Source organism: Gymnoscopelus microlampas (assembly GCF_963454915.1).
Source record: "Gymnoscopelus microlampas genome assembly, chromosome: 9".
Lineage (NCBI taxonomy): Eukaryota > Metazoa > Chordata > Actinopteri > Myctophiformes > Myctophidae > Gymnoscopelus > Gymnoscopelus microlampas.
Genome location: NC_139946.1, coordinates 6,719,191 through 6,746,804, shown reverse-complemented (window position 1 = coordinate 6,746,804; position 27,614 = coordinate 6,719,191). Strand labels below are relative to the sequence as shown.

General features: G+C 42.6%; 1 protein-coding gene across 1 annotated transcript; it reads left to right on the top strand.

Moving 5' to 3' along the window:
• Positions 1–1,315: 1,315 nt before the first annotated feature.
• LOC311051366 (uncharacterized protein) lies at positions 1,316–27,538 on the top strand (the record flags this gene model as incomplete). Its single annotated transcript, XM_084065930.1, has 19 exons — positions 1,316–1,655; positions 2,829–2,994; positions 3,513–3,665; positions 3,986–4,146; positions 14,243–14,419; positions 14,514–14,655; positions 15,311–15,498; positions 15,828–15,969; positions 17,284–17,454; positions 18,879–19,054; positions 21,188–21,460; positions 21,885–22,050; positions 22,494–22,646; positions 23,232–23,392; positions 24,593–24,769; positions 25,149–25,290; positions 25,721–25,908; positions 26,653–26,794; positions 27,363–27,538. Exons 1-19 carry the CDS (start codon positions 1,464–1,466, stop codon positions 27,536–27,538), a joined length of 3,246 nt encoding a protein of 1,081 aa, XP_083922056.1. The 5' UTR covers positions 1,316–1,463.
• Between the last annotated feature and the right edge of the window lie 76 nt (positions 27,539–27,614).

Here is a 27,614-nt window from a genome sequence, read left to right as displayed (position 1 = left end):
CTTTTTCTAGTTTAGTTATGTGCTTCAGAGAGATCCGGTTAGCAATCCATCCTTTTCTGAAATGAATGAGTTGAATTGAGTGGCCCATTTATAACCCAGCCAAGAGCTGTCCTCAGAGCAAAGAGTCCATTGTCCTGACCGGTTTCTTTGTGTAATGTCACAAGAGACCCTGAAACTGTCTTTTCTTCTATTACACCACCCTCTGTTTTCTCACTGGTACTGTATTATGTTCTGCCTTGGAGATTTGGAGCAGACTAAAGATGTTTTTGTGATCACACTTGATGTAATTTTCCTTTTATACTTCTTGCTGATATGAGATTACTTTTCATCAAACAAAAAATAAAAAAGCCAAGCCTTATTCTTTTGCTGAATAAGCAGCAATAGACAGATTAGGACATGGACTTTGCTTCCATTAATGTTGAATTCTGATAAGTGTCCTGGTGCCCTTAGCACGCTAGGGTCAACCATGTACAGTACTTAATCTGACATTTTACCCCATAGTGACAGTCCCACATGATCACTGTCACGCACTACTGTATACATTCAACTAAATACACATAATCACAGATGGATCAATCAGACCACCACAAACAGCTTTGTAAAAGACGATAACACATGGTTGAATAACAGAACAGGACATAAATGTTACTGTTGGGATTCCTTGTACTGTATTTATACTGTATATAAATGATGCCGTATTAACAAATTATATACACCATATACAACTAAATAATTTGTAGGTATATATAATCCAGGATATTGCTTTGTGATGTTGTTGTTTTTCATTTAGATTTTATGAGAGAAAAGGGGATAAGTATTGAAATGTGTCATTTTTATTTATTTCATTAATTTGTTTTATACACTTCACACTCCACTTACATATTTAGACTGACACCCAGTGGATTAGTTAAGACAATGTCCTCCTCTTCCCATCTACCCTGTTTACATGGGTGGCCACTCATTAACATCTAATCTGTCATCAAATCACGTGGTTGGTTCATGGACTAAAGGAAAATGCTATCTCATCGCAAGTAGTTTGTTGAGAGCTACCCAAAACAATACTGCTGTGATGGGCACAGTACTGAAATATGCATTATTGTTTTTTCGTATTTTTATATATATATAATGGCAATCATTGAGCATTGGGTTTTGATCTCATACTGTAAAATACATTTATAAGATACATACTATAGCTAAACATGATGAATTAAGTCATATCTGTCTTTCAAGAGGTGTGGCTTAATACTCTGGTACAGTACACCTTTAAGATTACTATGACTACAGTACCACCTTTGTACACACAAGGAGTGTTCAGGACAGCTTCAGCGTACTGTACCATGTTTTCATTTATCCTTTATCATGCAACTACACACACCACTTCACAACACTATGCTTTAAAGAGAGGGAGAAGACAATTGCATAACTTTCAACACTGTTGACTGCTGATCCGGTTCAGCTTCACAATGTGGATTTACGCCTTTTTGACAGGCCTTGACTTCAAGGGAATACTGCTGTTTATTTGCGTTTCTCTCCTGATATTTGATTACCTCAAATATAGGAATCCATCCAACTATCCACCAGGACCAATGGCTCTTCCCTTTGTGGGGAGCATGTTCAGTATTGACATGGAGCGGACTCACATTAGTTTTACCAAGGTAAGGCAAGCCCCCAGCCCCCAAATCACAATAGAAGTTACCTTTTCCCAGAGAGCATGTCTAGACCATACTCTTAATTAAAGACAGAAAATATGTTGTTTTTTTTCTTCCAATTTCATTTGGGAATCCATTTGAATCATACCAAGACTATTCTGTAACTATTCCTGAAATAACTATACAGCACAGTAGTGTTATGATATGGGAACAATGTAATTTTGAAATGTACTGTAGGCATAAGTTGAAGGATATAGGATAGACCTACTGTACTTGGGAAGTTGGTAGCATAGTTTGTGATGGTCAAAGTTGTATTTCACAAAAATAGGATTACAAAGTTAGCCAGAAAATTGTGAAAAAGATGATAATTGGTTGGTAATACTGCCAACCCCCCCTTCTGCATTCTAAGCCTAACCCTAATCCAAATTAATGAATTCAAATGTGCTTAATAATAACTTGCATGCAATATCTTCACAAGACAAAGTGAAATTATAAGAACACATACTTGCCAAATAATTCATTTAATGAATACTAATTAACGTCACCTTGCTAAACTAATGGCCTAAGTAATTCTTTTAAGTTTTTCAGAAAAAAATAAAAACTGATCCAAAACATAACTATATTTCTTAATAATTTCACCCAAAACTTTATAACAAATTATGACTATTAATATACAAATAACTCCGTCTGTCAGTTATGTAACATAAGAGATTTAAACAGGTTTAAATAGGATTAAAGACTAAGGCCAAACGATTTGATGATTTTCTCCAGACTTAGGCAATTTCTTTGGCCTAAGTCACAAAAACATGTGACTTAGGCCAAAAGAATGGCCTATTTTGGCCCAAGTCACACTAGGGAGTTAGGCCATTATACTAGATGGGGATGGAACAGCATGATCCTTTTCATTTAGGAGATGATGATGATTTTACCAGAGGTGGCCAGTGTCATGAGGAGCTGACTGAGGCAAAAATATCATTTTCCTCCAAAAATGACATTAGTTTAGCAAGGTGAAGTACAGTAATGAATAATATACAGTATGACTCATTAGTCATTAGTATTTGTTGATTTTGATTTGATTGTTAAAAATTAAAATAAATCAATAAAGTATTTGGTCACAAAAATGCTACTTGGTCCGACAATATCAGCTCTTGTTATAATCTCTTGTTATAATGTCCACAGATGGCCGAGGTCTATGGGAACGTGTTCGGCGTGCGTCTCGGCATCGATAAGATCGTGGTTGTGTCAGGATACAAGATGGTGAAGGAGGCACTGGTGACACAAGCAGAGACCTTTGGGGAACGGCCATACAGCCCATTGGCAGAGAGAGTTTATTCAGGAAGCTTAGGTGAACTTCTCCGTCTGACTCACATACTATGCATGCATCACACCTTCCCTCAAACAGTGGTGTAAAGTAACTAAGTACGTTTACTCAAGTACTTCAGTACAATTTTGAGTATTTTTTTACTTTAATTGAGTATTTCCAATTTTCAGTACTTTTACTCCACTACAACTCAGAGATAAATATTGCACTTTTAATCCACTACTATTATTTGACAACTTTAGTTACAAGTTACTTTGTAGATTTTGATTATTATTACTAAACATACATCAACCACTTCAGCCCTATATACATTTTGGCCATTTGAAAATAGCAGATCTACAAGCTCACAAGTACAAAATGTGAGTACTTTTTCCACCACTGCCCTTAAATCCATACAGTATACATGTACACACAATGATTGAACAACACACAATATTATTATTGAACGTACACACAGTCAAATCCTCAGTGTTCATTTAACAATGAACATAACACTGAGGATTTAACTGCGTATTGTCTCTCCATGTTTGTTCATTGGGTAGATGGTCTGTTCGCGAGCAACGGCCCAAGGTGGAAGGCACAGAGGCGCTTTGCCTTGTCCACCCTGCGTAGGTTTGGAATGGGTAAAAGCTCATTGGAAGAGAGTTTGTACGAGGAGTGTCGCTACGCCCAGGAAGAGATGGAGAATGAGAAAGGTAGGTGGCAGCAGTTATGAAGAAAGTACCGTTGAAAATAAACGGTATTTATAAAATAAAAGATGATTTTATTTGTTATTTATCTACCGTAGTGTGGTTCTAGACTCCTACTCTTACCTGTACCTCGCCTATGTTTCATTCTTACTGCTGGTGCTGCTATAACACGTACATTTCCCTCTGGGGATCAGTAAAGGTTTATCTTACCTTATCTTATCAAAGACAACAATAATAGAATGAATAGGACGACATCAAATAATAACTCCTTAAATGGAATAATTATATGCAAATAACAGAACAGAGAAATCTGTAATTTCCTCCAGGCAAGCCTTTCAACCCAGCATCCCTAATGAACAACGCTGTGTCTAACATCATCTGCCGGATGGTGTTTGGGAAACGGTTTGACTATAGTGACCACGACTTTCAGACCCTGCTCAAGAATCTGAACGTAGCCATTCAACTGGAGGGCTCTGCCTGGGGTCTGGTGAGGAAATATCCATCCAACTCATTAATCTCATTGTATAGACAGGTTTCCTGTTAGTAAACATGAGAGGATATGACCGTGCAGATCCGGGGGTAGCCTATAGAGGGCGCCATTACCCGCAGCAGCTCTGGTCAAATGTCCATTCATAAAACAAATGATCTTCACCGGGTTTAATGAAAGTAGATTAAATTATGCAGTTTGTAATACCTTGTTTACTCAATAAAAATGATTTGTCGGAAGTTGGATCTGTTTGTATATAATAGCAGCATTATGCCTATTATGCCTATAATAGCAGAATTATGGCTAATCTAACTAATCTAACTCCCGAAAATAACAACAGAGTGAACGGCGCAACAATTCGTTCCCCCCGAGCATGCGCAGATTGCGCATTCTGCTCTGTGATGACGTCGCGCGGAAATCCGTCTATAGGGCACTCCACACCCCCTGTCTCTCTCTCTCTCTCTCTCTCTCTCTCTGTCTCTCTCTCTGTCTCTCTCTCTGTCTCTGTCTCTGTCTCTGTCTCTCTGTCTCTCTGTCTCTCTCTCTCTCTCTGTCTCTCTCTCTCTCTCTCTCTCTCTCTCTCTCTCTCTCTCTCTCTCTCTCTCTCTCTCTCTCTCTCTCTCTCTCTCTCTCTCTCTCTCTCTCTCTCTCTCTCTCTCTCATTTTTTTTTTGTGATAGAAGAACAACAGGAAGAGATACATAACAGTAGAGAAAGATCTTAAGGAACTGATCTCCAGTAGTAAGCACAGGGCACATGTAGTCTAAGAGAGTGTGAATAACTCCTATCTCAAATTCAGATTCATACTGTGTAAGAAATATGCTTTGTCACGTAGCCTACTGTACTGTCGCCCATGTCGCCGTTACATAACAGATGAGCCCCGAGGCAGCAATCGCAGCAATCCATCAAACCTCCAGCCCGTGACGCTCTCTGTCAACAAACAGATTAGTTGGGGATCCAGTCACCGAAAATTTGAGAGGACCTGTGATGTCATGCTATACTTTTTTTTGGTGTTTTTTCTATTAATTTGGTCATTAAGGTCCACAGAATGAGAGGCCTGCTCTGCCGGAAACATCGCGAAAAAAAGTTATGGCCATTTTTGTATAATGAAGCCTTTATTTTTTTGCCCATTTTCGCGTATTGTAAAAAACTAGGTTTCTTTTCTTAAAGTGCTCAGTAGGTTGTGTAGGCTGTCAATAAATGATTCCCAGATACACAGAACACATATGTGAACAACACCAAGTCCAAAAATACACTCACAAAGCCTTTCCAAATGATTTATAGACATTTTTGGTACCAAAAATGCACCGTTTTTTTGCATTTTCCCCAATACTTTCATCTTTACTTCAATAGTAATCAACTTTTCCATGGGTTATGACATCAGCCAATGTCTCATTCTTTTCATCAATCTTTATAGTCATTCCACAATTATTATTTTTTAAATCAACCCTAAATTAAAGGAACTGTGGTGACTTTATTACCCTTATGCTCAAAATTCCCAGAGCATTTTTTTCTTCTTAAAACACCTGTACCCCCACAAAAGAAACGTGTGCCATGGTCATCATGACATCAGTCAATGACTTATTCTTTTCAAATATATATCAGCAAATATTTTGATAACTTTAGTTTAAACATTTTTTACATTATTATTAATTTCATCATGCGTCTCGCTAGCCAATCACAGCGCGTCTGTGAAGTTTGAAGTTAATTTCATCATGTGTCTTGCTAGCCAATCACAGCACGTCCTGTAAAGCTTAGCCTATGGGCGTGTTTTCCACAGCATGGCGTCACAGCGAAAGACAAATTGTCACGACGGAAAGAAAAACTTTCACCACGGATGGGTCCTAAACCCTCTTATAGGAGCACAGCCCAGCACAGCCTACTAGAGCTTAAAACAGCATATTAGAGACCAGTAGAGTCTAGTACAGTACAGCCTAGTACACCCATGACTAGTCCAGCCTTTTGGGAGAACAGACTAGGGGAGGGTGGTATAGGCTATACTAGCATGGAACAGGCTGGACTAGGCTAGACTAGGTTGTACTAGGCTGTACCAGACTCTAAAATAGGCTCTATTAGGCTGTACTAGTCCCTTGTCAGCCCTGTAGATACTCAGACCATTGGGATTAACCACTGTGTACACGGGCAATAGTTTGTGTGTGCACGAGCAATAGTTTTGCATGAATATTTGTAGGCCAAATTAAAGTACTGGCTTCTATAGCCTAATAGAGCCTAGTACAGCCTAGCACAGCCTACTAGAGCTTAAAACAGCCTATTAGAGACCAGTAGAGTCTAGTACAGTACAGCCTAGTACACCCATGATTAGTCCAGCCTTTTGGGAGAACAGGCTAGGGGAGGGTGGTATAGCCTAATAAAGCCCAGTACAGCCTACCAAAGCCTGCTAGAGCTGAAAACAGACTATTAGAGCCCAGCAGAGTCTAGTACAGTAAAGCCTAGTACACCCAGGTCTAGCCTAGTCCAGCCTGGTGGGAGAACAGAATAGGGGAGGGGTACCAAGCTATGCTAGGACTGATAAGGCTGGACTAGGATAGATTAGGCTGTACTAGGCTGTACTAGACTCTAATAGGCTCTATTAGGCTGTACTAGGCTCTTTTCAGCCCTGTAGATCCTCAACCCATAGGGACTAACCACTGTGTACATGGGCAATAGCTTGTGTGTGCACGAGCAATAGTTTTGCATGAACCTTTGTAGACCATGATACAGATCTGCCTTGTACAGCCTAATATAGCCTAGTACGGACCAGCACAGCCTACTGGAATTTAAAACAGTCTATTAGAGACCAGTAGAGTCTAGTACAGTAAAGCCTAGTACACCCAGGTTTAGCCTAGTCCAGCCTTTTGATGGAACAGACTAGGGGAGGGCAATATAGGCTTTGCTAGCATGGAACAGACTGGACTAGTTAAGACTAGGTTGTACTAGTCTTAACTAGTTGGGTCACTTGACCGAGACTGCCCTCCTGGCAGTGACGGAGTCGCTCCATGCGGCTAGAGCGAACTCTCTCCTCTGTCCTGATACTCCTGGACCTGTCTGCAGCGTTTGACAAAGTGAACCATCAGATCCTCCTCTCCACCCTTGAGGGGATGGGTGTCTCAGGCTCTGCACTCTCCCTGTTTGCATCCTACCTGACGGGTCACTCCTACCAGGTGATGTTGAGAGGGTCTGTGTCAGAACCACAAAGGCTCGCTACTGGGGTTCCCCAAGGCTCGGTTCTGGGTCCTCTTCTTTTCTCTCTCTACACTACATCTCTTGGTGCTGTCATCCACTCCCATGGCTTTTCCTACCACTGCTATGCCGGTGACACCCAGCTGATCCTCTCATTCCCCCCCTCTGACACACGTGTGGAGGCACGCATTGCTGCTTGTCTGGCTTATATCTCAGAGTGGATGTCGACGCACCACCTGAAGCTCAACCTGGATAAGACCGAGCTGATGTTCCTCCGGGGAAGGGCTGTCCGCACCGAGACATGGCCATCACCATTGATAATGCTGCGGTGACATCAACTCGGACTGCGAAGAATCTGGGTGTGACCCTGGACGATCAATTGTCGTTCTCGGCAAACATCGCATCAGTGACACGGTCCTGCAGATTCCTCCTCTACAACATTAGGAGGATTCACCCCTTCCTCACGGAGAAGGCAGCCCAGGTGCTCATCCAGGCTCTTGTCATATCCCGCCTGGACTACTGCAACTCCCTCCTCGCTGGTGCTCCGGCATCTGCCATCAGACCTCTGGAGCTTGTTCAGAAAGCTGCGGCTCGTCTGGTGTTCAACCGCCCCAAGTTCTCCCACACAACTATCCTTCTCCATTCTCTACACTGGCTACCCGTAGCGGCTTGCATCGAGTTTAAAACCCTGGTGCTAGCCTATAGGGCAGTGAAAGGAACAGCTCCTTCTTACCTCCGGGCTATGGTCGATGCCTACTGCTGCACCCTGCCCGACCACTTCGGTGTGCCACCTCGGGCCGACTGACTGCCTCGTCACTCAAGGGTCCATCTGGGCGATCCACACGGTCACAACTTTTTTCTGTTCTGGCCCCACAGTGGTGGAATGGACTTCCCACTGATGTCAGGACAGTCACTGCCCGTCTTTCGCCGCAGGCTGAAAACCCACCTCTTCAGGAAACACTACCCTTCCTCTTTGCCTGGACTACTTGTTGTTAACTAGTTGTACGAATGCTTGTTTTATTGTTGTATTGTTTATTGGATCTTGTTTAGTCGATACAGTTATTTGTTTTAGCTCCTGCTCATTTGATTTAGCTATTTTGTCTCATCTGTTTATGAAAGTAGGTAGCTGATATATTGCACTTTTACCTTAACGCTAGGTATACTCTTGGTTGCTTGTTTTTGCAGAAAATGCACTTAAAACCTCTGGTGATTAGTAGTTTTTGTTCCCTACCTATGTTGAATGCACTTATTGTAAGTCGCTTTGGATAAAAGCGTCTGCTAAATGACTGTAATGTAATGTAATGTACTAGGCTCTACTAGGCTCTATTAGGTTGTACTATGCTGTACTAGGCTGGACTAAGCTGTAATAGGCTGGACTAAGCTGTAATAGGCTGGACTAGGCTGTAATAGGCGGGACTAAGCTGGACTAGGCTTTAATAGGTTGGACTAGGCTGGACTAGGCTGTAATAGGCTGGACTAGGCTATAATAGGCGGGACTAGGCTGGACTAGGCTGTAATAGGCTGTACGGCTGGACTAAGCTGTAATAGGCTGGACTAGGCTGTAATAGGCGGGACTAAGCTGGACTAGGCTTTAATAGGTTGGACTAGGCTGTAATAGGCTGGACTAGGCTATAGTAGGCGGGACTAGGCTATACTAGGCTGTACTAGCTGTACTAGGCTGTACTAGACTGTACTAGGCTGGACTAGGCTATAATAGGTTGGACTAGGCTGGACTAGGCCGGACTAGGCTCTACTAGGCTGTAATAGGCTGGACTAGGCTGGACTATGCTGGACTAGGCTGTAATAGGCTGGACTGGGCTGGACAAGGCTATAATAGGCTGCTGGACTAGGCTGTAATAGGCTGTACTAGGCGGGACAAGGCTGGACTAGGCTGTACTAGGCTGGACTAGGCTGTAATAGGCTGGCTCAAAATTCTGGGAATTCTGAGCATAAGGGTAATAAAGTCACCACAGTTCCTTTAATTTAGGGTTGATTTTAATTATTTTTTTTGTGGAATGACTATAAAGATTGATGAAAAGAATGAGACATTGGCTGATGTCATAACCCATGGCAAAGTTGATTACTATTGAAGTAAAGATGAAAGTATTGGGGAAAATGCAAAAAACGGGTGCATTTTTGGTACCAAAAATGTCTATAAGTCATTTGGAAAGGCTTTGTGAGTGTATTTTTGGACTTGGTGTTGTTCACATATGTGTTCTGTGTATCTGGGAATCATTTATTGACAGCCTACACAACCTACTGAGCACTTTAAGAAAAGAAACCTAGTTTTTTACAATAGGCGAAAATGGGCAAAAAAATAAAGGCTTCATTATACAAAAATGGCCATAACTTTTTTTCGCGATGTTTCCGGCAGAGCAGGCCTCTCATTCTGTGGACCTTAATGACCAAATTAAAAGAAAAAACACCAAAAAAAAGTATAGCATGACATCACAGGTTCAACCCATTTTCAAGAGCTTTTGGGCCTGTGGATCCCCGACTAGATACAACATAAACCGAAGTTAAGTAGAGTGAGCTTACCTTCACTCCTCCTGTGCAACGCACGCTCACTTTGCAACAAGTTGGAAGAGCTTGAAAGCAGATTAATCCACACTAAATCCGATATTGCCATCGTAAGTGAGACGTGTTTCAAGGACAATGATACGGCAGAGTCGATTGACATAGATAGATTTACAACATACTCGCACCTCCGAGTTGGCAAAGTTGGAGGGGGCGTGGCTATCTATGTAAACAACAAAATCAGCTCCAAACGGCTGGATATCTTTGTTCCTCCTGAACTAGAGTGCATGTGGATACACACACGGCCACATAAACTCCCTAGATCTGTCCCCAGCATTGCTATTTGTGCAGCATACTTTCCACCCAAATCACCTCACGCAGACCTACTCATAAACCATCTAATTGAGTCAGTCGATGCATTGAGAGTAAAATCCCCTGATATTGGATTATTAATATGTGGGGATCTCAACCATTTGGAAGTGGATGGACTATGTAAAAGTCACAGACTGAAACAAATAGTTAAAAACCCTACACGGGGTAACAATACCCCGTGATACTCACGGTAAACCAAGTGACCACAACTGCATCATTCTCCACCCATCACAGAGGAGAATAGTGAACCATATTGTCCAGAAAGTGTCCAGGCCTATGAAGGACTCCAGCATACAACACTTTGGCCAGTGGATCACAGCACATGAGTGGCATGAGGTCTACTCCAAACTAGATGTAGTGGAGAAATCCAGTGCTATGTATGCCACGATTAATGAAAAAATCCAGGAGTTCTTCCCCTCAAAGGTTACACGCCTTCACAACCGAGATAAGCCTTGGATGACACCTGAGATAAAAACCCTGATAAACCAGCGCCAGTTAGCATTCCACAACAAGGAATCTGATAGATGGAAGGTCCTTAGAAATAAGGCGAAAGACAAAATTAAATTGGCCAAAAACTCATTCTATAATGAGAAAATTAAATCCCTCAAAAACCAAAATGCCTCGGAGTGGCACAGGCATATTAAGAATTTGGCCAATCTTTCACAAAGTGAAGCCATTTTCCACATTGATGGCATTGACCCTGAGGACTTAAAAGGGATAGCAAACTCAATAAATAAATCACTATGCACAGTCCCTAGCCCCCATTGATCTGGCAGCCCTCCCAGCCTTTCTCCCAGCAGAACCAGCGCCTACAATCCAGCCCTGGGAAGTTTATGAGAAACTAAAAAGGGTCAACACCCGGAAGGCCGCTGGACCTGACCAGATCCCAGGCAGGCTTATTAAGGAGTTTGCCTGTGAACTCAGTGAGCCGCTGGCTGACATCATAAACCACTCCCTACAGGATGGCATTGTCCCCCTGGAGTGGAAATCAGCCACAGTGGTCCCCCTGCCCAAATCTAAACCACCATCTATCAGTGAGATACGACCAATATCCCTCACCTCCCTACTTAGCAAAGTAGCAGAGAGTTTCATCACCCAGTGGACCCTCAAAGACATACTGCCCCAGATCGACAGTCAGCAGTTTGGGTGCCTACCTGGACGGTCAACAACCCATAGCCTCCTGGACCTGACAAATGACCTATACAGATCATTGGACAAGCCAGGAAGGATCTGCTCTTTGGTCACCACAGATTACAGCAAGGCATTTGACCGTGTGGACCACAGCCTCGCCATCACCACGATGCTGAAGCTCGGCCTCCGACCATCTCTGGCCAGGTGGATAGCAAACTTTTTATCGGACAGATCACAGTCCGTGCGCTACCATGGATCCCTCTCGGACAGTGAAAAAATCACATGCGGCCTCCCCCAGGGGACGTTGCTAGGACCTTGGATCTTTATAGCTTACATCAACGGAGCAGCTAAAGATGCAACGGCCAAGCGCTGGAAGTTTGTGGACGACCTCAATCTCTTGGAGGTGCGCTCACTGAACGCTCCATCCATCATCCAGCAGGACCTCGCTGATTTGGAGAGGTGGTCCTCCGAGAGAAAAATGGTGCTACACCCAAAGAAGTGCAAAGTATTGCACTTCTTCACAACAAAATCCCCCCCTACACTCCCAAAACTAACAATAAACGACCTCGAACTCCAGAAAGTCTCAACCCTGAAGATCTTGGGAATCTATATCCAGTCCAACCTGAAATGGTCCGAACAGGTGGACCATCTCTGTAAAACAGCCAGCCAGCGGTTGTTTCTCCTCAGACGCCTGAAAAACTCTGCCATCCCACCAGATGATCTCACTTCCATATTCACAATCTACATACGACCAACCTTGGAGTATGCCGCTCCAGTCTGGCACTCAGGCCTTACTGGCGTTCAATCAAAGGCCATCGAGAGGGTCCAACGCAGGGCGGTGCGGATTATCTTGGGCAGGGATTTTACATCTTACAGGAATGCTTGTAGCCGCCTAGGACTCCCCTCCCTCAGCTCGCGGCGCGAGGACCTGACCAGGGCGTTTGCGACCTCCCTCAGACAGTCTGACCACTTTAGGAGCTGGCTTCCACCTGAGCGAGGCGAAATAAGCCAACGCCAAACCCGCTCCTTAAATGACCTAGACCTGGCCTTCTGCACAACAGAGCGGTACAAAAAAAGTGCCATCCCCTACATGATCAGACTTTTAAATAATTAACCTAATAAAGAAATACATCACATGGATGCAACTGGGACGCATCATCAGTGTTGTAGCCTGGGGTCATAGGGTGTTTCGGGTCTCGCAACATACAACATACACCCTCGCCCAGGTGACCCAGCCAGGGTTGATCAAGCCCCGACTTACGTCCCAGTAGCACCCACGGTCAGTCCTATAGGGAAAGACAGGGCCAATCAGTCCGCTTCTCCAGAACTACTCTGCCTGAACTCGGGGGAGGCTCTGGCACGTGGAGGGACTAGGCTCTGTGGGTTGTCTCCTGGCCGGGCTCCTCCTTCGTCTCACCAGGTCCAGGACCTGAGCGCTGTACCAGATCCTCCGTACCATCCCGATCCAAACATTTCCTTCTGGCGTGATGGTTCCTTGGGCCGATACCACTAGATTGGGCCGTCTAATGGTATTAGCTCCGCTTGCGGTACGCTGGAATGGAATGGCCCTCCTAAAGGCCTCACCGCGGGTTTGTTGGGCTTCTTCCTCACGGAAGACGCAGCATGGGGCGCTAACCCATACTGCTCCCGGGATACCGTCTACATTCTGGCTGTCAACAGTCTCTCCTGTGGTCACCAAACTATTCCTGGTTGTCACGTAGTCTATAAATTCCTATGAGCCACTATAAATAGAATAACTAATAAAGAAATACATCACATGGATGCAACTGGGACGCATCATCAGTGTTGTAGCCTGGGGTCATAGGGTGTTTCGGGTCTCGCAACATACAACATACACCCTCGCCCAGGTGACCCAGCCAGGGTTGATCAAGCCCCGACTTACGTCCCAGTAGCACCCACGGTCAGTCCTATAGGGAAAGACAGGGCCAATCAGTCCGCTTCTCCAGAACTACTCTGCCTGAACTCGGGGGAGGCTCTGGCATGTGGAGGGACTAGGCTCTGTGGGTTGTCTCCTGGCCGGGCTCCTCCTTCGTCTCACCAGGTCCAGGACCTGAGCGCTGTACCAGATCCTCCGTACCATCCCGATCCAAACATTTCCTTCTGGCGTGATGGTTCCTTGGGCCGATACCACTAGATTGGGCCGTCTAATGGTATTAGCTCCGCTTGCGGTACGCTGGAATGGAATGGCCCTCCTAAAGGCCTCACCGCGGGTTTGTTGGGCTTCTTCCTCACGGAAGACGCAGCATGGGGCGCTAACCCATACTGCTCCCGGGATACCGTCTACATTCTGGCTGTCAACAGTCTCTCCTGTGGTCACCAAACACAAAACCTGACTGTATGTTTGTTGTTTGTTTGCCCTTTTATGCTTTTATTTGTAACGATGTACCCACAATTCAATCTTTGATCCAATCTATGATTTTATCTATGATTGCTACTTGTACATCTCCTTTTATTCTCAAATAAAAACCATTTACTACTACTACTGTATACAAAGTGCATGGACACTAGGGATGCCCCCTTTTTTAAAACGTTTAACCTATGGACTGCGGGCAGTTAACCGCAGTTAACCGTCAAGCATGAATACATTGGGTCTATATGTCATTATGTAAGGTTGTTTTCTTCTCTTCAAATGTTTTTCTTTACTTTAGTAGGTATTGTAAAATATTGTATGAGGAACAATTATAGATTATGTTTAAGTGACTTTTTTGACATTATATCGGTTAATTTCGGTTATTTAGTCCTAAACGTTTAGTGATACACATTTCTGACCCTACTGGACACACAGGATCACAGGATACAGGTGATACTTTTTGGAGCACACTCACAGTATAATCAAAGTAACGCTTATGTCACCTTAAACTGTTTTCTCACTGTAGCTGTATCAGGCAATCCCTGCAGTCATGAAGCACATGCCAGGTCCTCACAACAAAATGTTTGCCATCTACGGGGATTTGATTGCCTTCATTCGTCAGGAAGTGAAGACGCACAAGCTGGACTTGGATCCTAGCAATCCCAGAGACTACATTGACGTTTTCATCATAGAAATGGAGAAGGTGCGTGAGCAAACTGCACTACACATACACTGCACAATATCTGTTGTTTCTTTCACTCTATTGAACTCACTGTCTTTTCCCCATGTTTCAATAGCACAAAGGAGAGACGGACCTGGGCTTTGAGGAGAGCAACCTGGCTCTATGTGCTTTAGATCTGTTCCTGGCTGGAACTGAGACCACCTCCACCACTTTGCAGTGGGCCCTGGTTTATCTCATCAAGTGGCCCCATATTCAAGGTACAGAAAGTGTCTGGTGAAATGCAAAGGCCTGGCCTACACCAAGAAGCTCATAGTCGAATTTAGTTCAGTCAGGAAACTGGTTGATATGTAAACATATGATATCTACATGTCGAAGTGTTCCTGCAAGACACTTACCGCCTAACAGCCCCCCAAGTAATTTCCCATCCCTTAGGGACAATACAACACTTGCCTTTAACATGATTTTTGTTATATTTTTTTTCCCTGCAGAGTATGCAAATGTAACTGTAATGGCTGAGCGACAGATACACAGAGAAGATGTAGTTATCCAGCAACACTAGGGTCTGGATAATGAATACAGTATTGTGGAAAAAATATACGTTGATACTCAGCTGTGTCAAATTCTTTGCACTCTTTATACAAAATATTTCACCAATAACAACAAAAGTGTTTCACAGGAACAATGCTGGTGTAACAAAGAGATTTCCTGAAAGAAAGAATGTTCAAGGTGCTTCGGTTTTGAGACACAGCCCGTAGCAGCATGAGCTATGAATGATTGGTGTACGTTTCAGGGGACAGACATACATGCATTGCATACACACATTTACACACATAAATATGATTGTAGAGATGAGGGTGTGTATGACCTTATTTGATTATTGAATGCTTAAAAACCTTCTATTTCATCACACAGAGAAGGTCCAGGCAGAGATAGACAGAGTGATTGGACAGTCCCGCCAACCCAATATGGCCGACAGACCCAACATGCCCTACACTGATGCTGTTATCCATGAGATCCAGAGGATGGGAAACATTGTGCCTCTCAATGGACTCAGGATTGCCACTAAGGACACAACACTGGGTGGTTTCTTTGTACCAAAGGTCAGTGGTGGAAGCTCGTTTTTTACTTAAGTAAAAGTAGCAATAATGAATGTAGAAATACTCTGTACTTGAGTAAATGTACTTGGTTACTTTCTACCACTGCCAAAGGTCCACCTATTCATACATATTTTAGCCAGCAAAGCAATGTTTGCAAAGTTTGCAATAAAAACAACCACGTAAAAGTATGGAGTGCAATAATAATAATACATGTCTTGCTACTATGTTCAATCAAATATATACGTATGAAGATGTGCAACTACAAGCCATCTGTTCACAATAAATGGAATGGAAGTCAGTACAGTAGGTTGTTTCCCCCCTGTGTTGTGTAGGGAACTTCACTGATGCCCAGCCTGACTTCCGTTCTGTTTGACAAGAACGAATGGGAAACTCCAGACACTTTCAATCCTGGACACTTCTTAGATGCCGATGGCAAGTTTGTGAGGAGAGAGGCCTTCATGCCTTTCTCTGCAGGTAAAACTGAGCAAATTCTCTGGTAATAAGACGTATGGCTGGAATTGGCAATGTGTGAAAATTGTGGGCAATAGGCTCTATGCACAGCAGCCATATTGGGAATGAATTGGGCCCCTGCCTTACTTCCTTTTACAGGTGTTACCAATGATACTAATTAAGGCTCTGTTCCATTTAGTGTGGCATAGTGGTTGTCTTACGGGTCCATTTGGTTCCATTTGTACACTGTCAAGAGTTACACACCCACCATAAGGGGCCATTTGGGAACCAAAATGGAGTGTTTCCAGTGAGCCAACATGCACGATATCAGCACCCTGACCAGAATGGAACAGAGCCTTCATTAGTATCATTGGTAACACCTGTGTAGGAAGTAAGAAGAGGCCCAATTTCTTTCCAATGTGGCTGCTGTGCATAGAGCCTATTGAATATACCATATACACAAACAAGATAGACATAAGATGGAAGCATGAACAGTTGGAGGTAGTTTGTGTTATTAGGAACTACATCCAATCTAAATTTGCATTAGGATTGACAAGCAACCCTCCATCAAACAGTAGATCAGTGGTTGTCAACCTTTTCAAGCAGCGACCCCCCAAAATAATCATATTTGAACTGGGGACCCCCACCCTGACAAGCACTTGGAATTGTAGGAGTTGAAGCATTACTCTTTGCTTGACTCGGTTCAACAGATAAATATTGGGAAAATAACCGATCTACAAGCTCACAACGCGTCACGTTGCGAGGCGTTGTGAGCTTGTAGATCGGCTATTTTCTAGCTAGTTTTCTAGCTAGTTTTAGCTAATTTCATAGTTTGCTGATTACTTTTTACAATTTCTTTGCAGTATTAAGAAGGTCATAAAAGTCCTTAAATTGTCACAGAAATGTGCAGATACCCTGTGCACACTTATACTGTATGTTGGTTTGTTTACTGTTGAGTAAGAAAACAATGTTGCACATTAAACAAATCATGTGGGGACCCACATGTTGAGAACCACTGCAGTAGATTATAGTTGGAGGTGCTGTATTGGAAATAACTATAGAGTTTTGAAGAGTTCACAGGTATATACTGACATAGATATACTGAATCCACACTGTCCCAGGCCCAGCTCTACCTTAGGGTCAACTTTTACACAGAGCATTTTGCGTCATTCTATTTCTATCCTTAAACCACACTTTTATGGATCTATCTTGACATTTTGCCACTGTTTGTGGGTGTATTTACAGTATGCTTATGTGTACTATATACTATAAGTGATTTGTGTGTGCTTGTGTTTTGTTTATGGCTAAGGTTATGATTATGTTATGTGTGTTTTTCAGGGAAACGTGTATGTCTAGGAGAAAGCCTCGCAAAAATGGAGTTGTTCCTGTTTTTCGTCAGTTTCTTCCAGAAGTTCAGTTTCTCCACCCTTGATGGAGTAGAGCTAAGTACAGAAGGACTCGTTGGGGTTACACACATACCACTCCCATTCAAGATTCATGCCAAGGTTCGCTAGACATTACATTATTACATTACAGTCATTTAGCAGACGCTTTTATCCAAAGCGACTTACAATAAGTGCATTCAACATAGGTAGGGAACGAGACTACTAATCACCAGAAGTCTTAAGTGCATTCTCTTCTAAAACAAGCAACTAAGAGCATACCTAGCGCTAAGGTAAAAGTGCAATATATCAGCTACCTACTTTCTTACAACTAGTTAACAACAAGTAGGCACGGCAAAGAGGAAGGGTAGCGTTTCCTGAAGAGGTGGGTTTTCAGCCTGGGCCGAAAGATCGGCAGTGACTCTGCCGTCCTGACATCAGTGAGTTCATTCCACCACTGTGGGGCCAGAACAGAAAAAAAGCTGTGACTGTGTAGATCGGCCAGAAGGACCACTGAGCGACGAGGCAACCAGTTGCCCCGAGGCGGCAGACCGAAGTGGTTGGGCAGGGGTGTAAGCCTCGACCATAGACCGGAGGAGCTATGCCATTCATCTTTTCCATTTAATACCAATTCCACAGTCTGTAACAAAAACATATTAATAAATAAAACAATACCTTTACCTGGGATATCACATGGTCTGTCTGGCTTTCCTACATATCGCTACAAGGTTATGATCACTGAAACCAATAGGTACCGATACCGCATCGGTATCGGTACCTATTGGTTTCAGTGATCACTGACTGTTTGAAGGAAAATTGACTTTCATATTTTAATGTAATTGTCCTGTAATGTCTTGCTGAATGTCATGTGTTTATGTTATGTGTGGACCCCAGGAAGATTAGCTGTTGTTATGCACCAGCTAATGGGGATCCAAATAAACTCAATAAAGTCAACTACCTGTATAACATATAACACCACTTCTGTAGTGCAGACCAAGCAGATTAACAGAATGAAGTGAAGGCAAAGGTCTTGCTAAAAAAACACAGACATCCTGATTCCTGAAAGCTACACATTTTACAGTATAACACATTTGGCCAGTAACTACACAAAAGAAGTGTTTGGTATTCCCTGTTTGATTGTTAGTTAGCCCAATTAGCAGCCCCTAGAGGCCGTGGTGGGCCTTCCCTCCTTCTTTCCCACGCTAGACCCAACAACCAATGCAAGAGAAAACCGACATAGTCTCAGTCAACTCAACACGCCTTGGCCTCTCCATTCACAGAGGAAAGAGCAAGGTCCTCAAAATAAACACAGCACAGTGTTACTCCCATCACACTAGAAGGTGAAGAACTATAGAGGAGGTGGAGAACTTCACCTACAGTATCTGGGGCAGTAGTGTCGATGTGTTTCTCCGAATTCGCTGGTCAAATACCAGTAACCATCAGTAAGCTGGAAATGTGGCAGCGAACAACACCCTGTAGAGGAAGAAATCCTCCAAAGACGCTGGGGATGGACTGGCCACACTCTACGCAAACCTGCATCTAATATCACAGGATATGCCCTGTTCTGGTACCCACAAGGGAGAGGGAAGAGGGGCAGACCAAGACACACCTGGCAGCGTGACCTGGATGCAGATGTGAAGAGATCGGGCCACACATGGGGACAGCTTGGAGAAACTGGCCCACGACCAGGATTCCTGGAGAGCACTTGTTCGTGGCCTATGCCCAAAGTTGGCCTATAGAGCACCGAAGTCCTGACGTCACTGCCAGTAGAGGCCGCTTTCCGCAGGTTCATGGCTTTACTTTTTGTATTGATATCCTCATTGGGGAATCTTAGATCGCTTCATATAAGAACCTTGTTCCAAAAATAAACACACCACCCTGGTGTTTTTACTCATATGGATATGAAGCATCGACTGAAGGTGTAAATGTACACATTTACCCAAAGAGTAACACAATATAAACACTAGAAACGAGTCAAACAACCCAAAGACTACATTTCCCATGAACGCGGCTGCTGTGGGGACAGTGATTTCAGACCCGGAAGTAGTAGTTCTTAAGACTTTTAAGGGAGAATTAATTCCATTTTCGCCAGAAACAGGCTGTATCAAATATGAATGAATATCATAAACAATGCAGAGCCACCCCCCTGACAAAAACGCCAGGGTGGTGTGTTTATGTTTGGAACACGTTTGGTTCTTATATGACGTGATCTAAGATTCCCAAATGGGGATTTCAACACAAAAAATAAAGCCACGAACCCGTGGAACAGCGCCCTCTAGTGGCAGTGATGTCAGACTTCGGTGCTCTAGGCGTAAGTAAGTAAGTACGAGGCTGTGCTGTTCCCTGCACCAAAGTCACCTAAATCAGTAGGGTTCATCCTCGCTGAGCGCATTAAGTTTCATGCCAATCTGCCTGTTTGATGTGCCTGTTATATATTGAGATATCTTGCATATAAGTGGAAATGTTGGCCCAATGGTGGCCCTGGAGGAAAACATATTGGGTCACCAAAATTAGTAGGGACCATCATCTGGGGAACATGAAAGTGCACAGGAAATGCAATGGCAATCCACCCAGCAGTTTTAAATATGTTGCTTGAGGCCAAAGTGTAATGGACGCACAGGCAAGACATACAGACCCTATAGACCAATATAATTATACTTGCCTTTAAAGCCCTGCACAACTACAGTACACAGTCTTGATATTTCAGTGTACATTTAGTACAGGTTTTCAAAGTGTGAGCGGTGCTTCTCTGGTGAGATGAAGGCACCACATTGTGGGGGGAGACTCGACTGTACGAGGTGAAAGGGACAGGTGGGTCAGAACGATCAACAGAAAGTTACTGTAGTTATGCCTTAAAATGTATTTGGCATCACAAAAGGTTACCTAATTCCAGCATACATACAATGAAACAAATAGCACTTTTTAACTTTTGTTTACTCCCATTTAAATCCATTTTTAAACACATTCACCGTTTATATAGTAGTAAATAGAGACTCTTTACTAACAACCCCTGATCTACATCATCCTGAACTTATATCCTCTCAGTCTGTTGTATTGTTCCCATGCTCTAATAATGCATCATCGGGGTAAGGTGGGGTGAACAGGAGGTGGAGCAAACATTCAAATTCATGTTACAGGCTGTGTGACCTAACTGTGTGACCAATCTTAGTTGTTTTTTTTTCAGTGGTGGAAAAAGTAATTTCTTTTTTTACTTAAGTAAAAGTATCAATACTGCAATGCAATGTAGAAGTACTCTGTTACAAGTAAAAGTCCGGAATTCAAAATGTACTGAAAGTACCAAAAGTAGAAAGTACTCATTATGCAGAATGTCCCATTTCACAAGTTTTCAAATGTGTAAAATGTCTAAAAATCTTTTGAAAATAGCAAATCTACAAGCTCACAATGCGTCGAGCTTGTAGGTCGTCTATTTTCAAATGGCCGAAATGTATATAGGGCCAAAGCGGGTAATGTATGTTTTGTAATAATAACCAAAATCTACAAAAAGTAACTAGTAACTAAAGTTTTCAAATAATTGGAGTGGAGTAAAAGTACAATATTTGCCACTGAGATGTAGTGGAGTAGAAGTAAAAAAAAAGAAGTGGAAATTGAAAATACTCAAGTAAAGTACAAAAAATACCTCAAAATTGTACTTGAGTACAGTACTTAAGTAAATGTACTTAGTTACTTTCCACCACTGGTTTTTTTTTTCACTGTCAGAGTGTCAAGACGGGTCAGAGAGACGTACCCCTCCCCTCTTCTCTCTATTTCCTACATGCAAAGTTAGCTGCATATACAAGGTATGAGTCAGCAGCATCACAGTGTCATACCAGCCCATCTCTAACTAACTGGGCGGTATATAGAGCAAGCAAGCAGCCAAAACACTGCAACTCATCAGTGCCCTCGCTCACGCTCGCTTACTCTCTTGCTTTTACTTCACCATGTGGAGGCTCTATGATGCGTTCCTGGCGCTGGACCTCAGGGGAATGCTGCTGTTGAGTTTTGCAATTCTCCTGCTAGCCGACTTCCTCAAGAACAGGAACCCACACAACTTCCCCCCGGGACCTCTGGCTCTTCCTCTGGTAGGAAACGTGTTCAGCATTGACCTCAAACAGCCTCACATTTACCTGACCAAGGTAAGCAAGCAACAGCATGCCCCATGTGGATTTTTATAGGGTATATACGTGGTATAAAAGACTGCATGTGAATGCCATCCCATGTTTCTGAAATAATAACAGCAATACTCCTCAGCTATTTGAATACACAGAGAAAAACATAGGCCTAACTGGATAGACCGTGAACTAAATCAGCAACAACTGTTCTTATTATTTCACAACACTATTTCATATACTGGACGTGCTCAAAACCTGTAGTGTGTGTGTGTGTGTAGGTACATATATGTATGTATGTATGTATGTATGTATGTATGTATGTATGTATGTATGTATGTATGTATGGTGTGTGTAAATAACTACATTCCATTGACACTGAAAAGTGTATTCTATTAGAATCACATGTTGGACAACAACAGGCCCTTATTTTCTCGTTCTGCATCCGCAGCTGGGCGACGTTTATGGGAATGTGTTCTGTCTGCGTCTGGGAAGAGACAAAACAGTGTTTGTAACCGGGTACAAGATGGTGAAGGAGGCCCTGGTGAACCAGGCAGAGAACTTTGTGGATCGGCCATACAGTCCAATCCAGACCAGACTGTATTCAGGAAACTCAGGTTAAAACCCATTAAGACCGGGAACGCATCTGTGTCATTTTAAGACCGGGAACGCATCTGTGTCATTTTGAGATGTCTTTGGCTATTCAAAAATAGCAGATATACGAGCTTGTAGATCTTCTATTTTTTGAAATCGTGAACATTTGTGCAAATCTTTGAATAAATATATATTTTTAAAGCCGCCGTTTTTCACTTAAATCTTCTGGGGGGTCCCTGGAACAAAATATTTTGAAATGGGGGTCCGCGGCCAAATACATTTCGGGGGTCCTTGACATGAAAAAGTTTGAGAACCACTGATTATAGCAACGTCTTAAAGGGTTAATCAAAGAAACCGATATGCTGCTTTACGATGCCTCCTATTCCGCTAACACAGATATACTGTAGAGACGGACAATACAAAGAGATACGACGATGTTATTGTGTTTTTTCTCTTTCTATTTCAGCGGGTCTGTTCTTCAGTAATGGACATGTGTGGAAGAGACAGCGCCGCTTTGCCATGTCTACCCTACGCAGGTTTGGATTAGGAAAGAGCTCTTTAGAGGAGAGCATCTACGAGGAGAGTCGCTACCTGCAGGAGGAGATGGAGAGGGAGAAAGGTTGGTACAATAGAACAAGACAAAAGAGTGCAAAGGATTGAGAACGCTTGAAAATGAGCATGTTTAACCCTTTAAGACCGGGAACGCATCTGTGTCATTTTAAGATTTCTTTGGCTCTATAAAAATAGCAGATATACAAGCTATACTTTTTTTAAAGCGAAAGTTTTTAACTCAAATCTTTGCTTCTGGGGATTTTACAAATGTCTTCTAAATCCTAACAGTTTTTTTTTATTTTTTACTTATGTTGCTATATTATCAATGGTTTTCAAACTCTTTTCATGTCAAGGCCCCCCAAAATAATATGTATTTGTCCGCGGACCCCCTCCCATCTAAAAATATTTTGTTCCAGGGACCCCCAGAAGCAAAGATTTGAGTTAAAAATGATATGCACAAATTTTCAAGATTTTTCTAAAAATAGCAGATCTACAAGCTCATGAGCTAAGAGCTTGTGTATCTGCTATTTTTGAATAAAATGACACACATGCGTTCCCTTCCCGGCCTTAAAGGGTTAAGCTGTTTATGAGGATAAGAACTTTTTTTTTTTGTATTTAAATAATGTCACTCTTGACATTCGCTTATGCCCAGGTGAACCATTTGACCCGGTGCCCCTCTTCAACAACGCTGTGTCCAACATCATCTGCCAGCTGGTGTTTGGGAAGAGGTTTGACTACGCCGACAACAACTTCCAGACCATGCTGAAGAACCTGTCTGAGACGGTCTATCTGGAGGGAACCATATGGGCTCATGTACGACACCACGAGACCTTAGAGACACATGCAGGGTTGCATCCATTTAGAAACAAAATAACGTTCTAATTTCTAAGGCAGGGGATATCTTTAATAAGTATTAGTTTGAAGCAGGGGTCTTCAACCTTTTCAGGCCAAGGACCCCTTAGCTGAGAGAGAGATGAAGCAGGGACCCCCTCTATATTGTATAAAATTGTGTTTCAGATTCAACTTTTTTTTTTTTACGTGGTCTGCTCTTTTTTCCCTCTACGCCGATAGCTCTTTGCCAAAAATAGCAGATCTACAATCAGCTTGTAGATCGGCTATTTTTGGCTAAAGTTCTCCTCAGAAAAGGGATGCTAGGGTTCAAGTGGTTAAGGTAAAAAAAAATCATATCATACAAAGATTTGGCGGACCCTCTGTAGTAACTCTGAGGACCCCCTAGGGGTATGGACAGAAACATCACATACAGTATACATCGCAACACATACTAATTTCATGACTATATCCAAAACAATACGAGGCGAAAATGACTTTAAGTCATAACAAGTATATGCCCAAGGCATTTAGCAGAAGCTATTATCCTGAGCGACTTAAACGTGTGTGGCCAGAGTAAGAAGAATGAGCCCTAGTTCAGTAGTCCACTACAACTAAGTGGTCAAGTTGCAGAGTAAGGCAAGACAATGTATTTGTATAGCACATGTCAGCAAGGCAAACTAAGGAAACACAATTATAAAGTGACATTAGGATGCGTAAAACAAACAAAAGTCAAAATAATGTGTAAGAAAACAGGTAGACAATAAATCTAACATATCTAAATAACTTTGAAGAAGTAAACACATACCCAGTGGTGGAAAGAGTACTCAAATGTTTTACTTGAGTAAAAGTATAAATGCAATCAATGTAGAAATACTATGTAAATATCTAAGTAACTAAGGTTTTCAAATAATTGTAGTGGAGTAAAAGTACAATAATTGCCTCTGAGATGTAGTGGAGTAGAAGTAATAGTATTGAAATTTGGAAATACTTTAGTAAAGTAGAAGTACCTCAAAATTGTACTTAAGTACAGTACTTGAGTAAATATGCATAGCAACCCTACTCGGAACGAATGCAGGTGCAAAGAAATCAGGAGTGCTAGGGGAAGAGGTCTGTTTTCTTTGTTCATCTTTAGGAACAGGACTGACCTCACGAAATAATGATTCGGTTATTTTCTCCAAACAGTTCTATGAGGCATTTCCTGGGCTGATGAAGCACCTGCCAGGCCCTCACAATAACATCTTCACCAACTACAAGGCCTTGGGGGCCTTTATCAGTGGAGAGCTAGAGAGACACAAGTCAGACTTGGACCCCAGCGACCCACGGGACTACATGGACACCTTCCTCAAAGAGCTGGAGAAAGTACGAGCAGGGCCTGCCATGCAGTGTTGATTTTTGACAGCAAATTTTTATTTAGTTTTAGTCATAGTCTTTTGAATAAAATTCCATTTAGTTTTAGTCATATTTTAGTCATCTGAAATGTTTTAGTTTTTGTCTAGTTTTAGTCGACTAAAATGTATTTTGGCGGTGCCTTGATGGCGCCGTAATGGCTGATTTTACACTTGGTTGCATGCTGAAAATAGCCGATCTACAAGCTCACAACTGCGACGCGTTGTGAGCTTGTAGAGCTTGGAGAGCCAGCCAGACACTGGCTAAAGTTTACTGTAGCCAGTGTCCGGCCTCTTAGTTTCCATCTCTTTGTATTGGTTATGTCGTCATCAATGTATCTCTCTCCCTTCAGAACAAGGGAAGCCCTGAACAGGGATTTGGGGAAGCCAACCTGGTTATGTGCTCTCTGGATCTGTTCCTCGCTGGCACAGAGACCACCTCCACCACCCTGCAGTGGGCAATGATATATCTCATCAACCACCCTTATATCCAAGGTGAGTGTCGCTGAGAACACCATACACAGATAGATGACTAAGAAGTACAAATGGATGGATACAGAGTTCAAAACAGAGGGGGACGGACGACAATCTCTTAACCACATAAGCCCTATATCCTTTTTTTTCTCTTCTTTTTCCGACAAATAGCCTATCTACAGTATAAGCTCACTCTCAATGCATCACGATGCAACTTGTTGTGAGCTTGTAGATCGGCCAATTTCACTACTTAAAAAATTGAAAAAAGCCCCAAATAAGGATGCCAGGGTTGTTAAATGTGATAATATCAAACATATCAGACCCAAAAGGCATGCATTTCATTCAGTCTGACTAGATGCAGCGATAAGGATTTCAGGGATTGGGATATGTCCACACAATGTGTTATTTATGTATATTCAATCATGGCCCTCACTTCTATTTCATCACACAGAGAAGGTCCAGGCAGAGATAGACAGAGTGATTGGACAGTCCCGCCAACCCAATATGGCCGACAGACCCAACATGCCCTACACTGATGCTGTTATCCATGAGATCCAGAGGATGGGAAACATTGTGCCTCTCAATGGACTCAGGATGGCCGCCAAGGACACAACGCTTGGCGGTTATTTCATACCAAAGGTATGCAACGTCGTGTAAGTGTCCATATTTGGCATTGTTGTGGTGGTCGGTTAAGATTCCAACGTACACATAATCCTCTACAAAATAGTACAAAATAGTAGACATAATCACATTATATTACATGACAATTGTTCATTCATTGAGGAGCTAATCCACATAGTGAGTTAAACACAATGCCGCCTCTGTCATCATGGCCGTGTGACTATAGTGGGCCTCTTCATTGATATCTGTGTCAATAACAGCCTGTTGACTTGACTCACAGTCCAAGCTAGGGCTAGTCATCAACCTAAACTGTTTGCCTGTTGCTTTAGTGTTTCATAAGCACTTTGGTAAGCATGAGTATTTCATAAGCACTTTGGTAAGCATGAGTATTTCATAAGCACTTTGGTAAGCATGAGTATTTCATAAGCACTTTGGTAAGCATGAGTATTTCATAAGCACTTTGGTAATCATGAGTATTTCATAAGCACTTTGGTAAGCATGAGTATTTCATAAGCCCTTTTGGTAAGCATGACATTTGTATAGCACTTTTCAAAACACAGTGCTTCACAGGCAATAAATGTACCATAACCAAACAAGAGAATTAGTTATTGAAAGTAAAATGCATCTTGGTTGTGTTAAAATCACATATAAATCAACATACGATAACATATAGCAACCATTCTTATGTTGCTGTAAATATAAGCCAGTAATAATTCCAACATTAGAGCAAGCACAGTAAGTTGACTTATTTTCCGGTTATAGGGAACCAACCTGATGCCCAACCTGACTTCTGTGCTATTCGACAAGAATGAATGGGAGACTCCAAACATCTTCAACCCGGAACACTTCCTAGATGCTGACGGCAAGTTTGTGAGAAGGGATGCATTCCTGCCCTTCTCTGCAGGTGAGAGGGACATCACATTGAAAGTCAAACCCCTGATCAAGACCCTGATTGTTGAGCCAAACTCTTAGGGATCCTGTCACTGACGTGGGGAAATTAGGCAAATGCAGATTGCATAACATTTCAAGAAATGGAGAGAAATAATTTGGATTCCTTGTAGAGATGCACGATATTGAAATTTGACCGATATCCGATAATATGCAGGGTCAAATCGTCCGATACCGATATATTACATTATATATTATACTCATTTTGAGCTCATTGCTGATTTGTTTTTTTGTCAATCTCAGTGAAATATCGGTCAATATCGGTGAAAAAATATCAGTCAATACCGGTGAAAGAATGAAAAAATGATACTGGTATCGGTTCGTTACCAATATTGAAAAAAAAGTAAAAACAAAGAAAGAGAAAATAAACAAATGGAGATAGAAGAGGGAGAAGAGAAGAGGGAATGGACTCAATGTATATCAGTTCAACTACTGCAAATGAATAATATTTACTACCGACGTACACAGGTAAAGGTACAGTTGCAAAATAATCCATGTGGGGTGTTTCTTCCTTTTTTTCTCAGGTAAGCGTGCATGTCTTGGAGAGGGACTGGCGAGAATGGAGCTCTTCCTGTTTTTTGTCAGTTTACTGCAGTTGTTCTGCTTCTCCACTCTGGATGGAGTAGAGCTGAGCACAGAGGGAGTCGTCGGAGCCACCCGCACTCCACACCCCTTCAAGATCTACGCCACGCCTCGTTGAATCCCCTACAACGTATCCCACACAAACTCTGCTATGAACTGCCAGCCGAAATCATGTAAAGCAGTGATTTTCAACC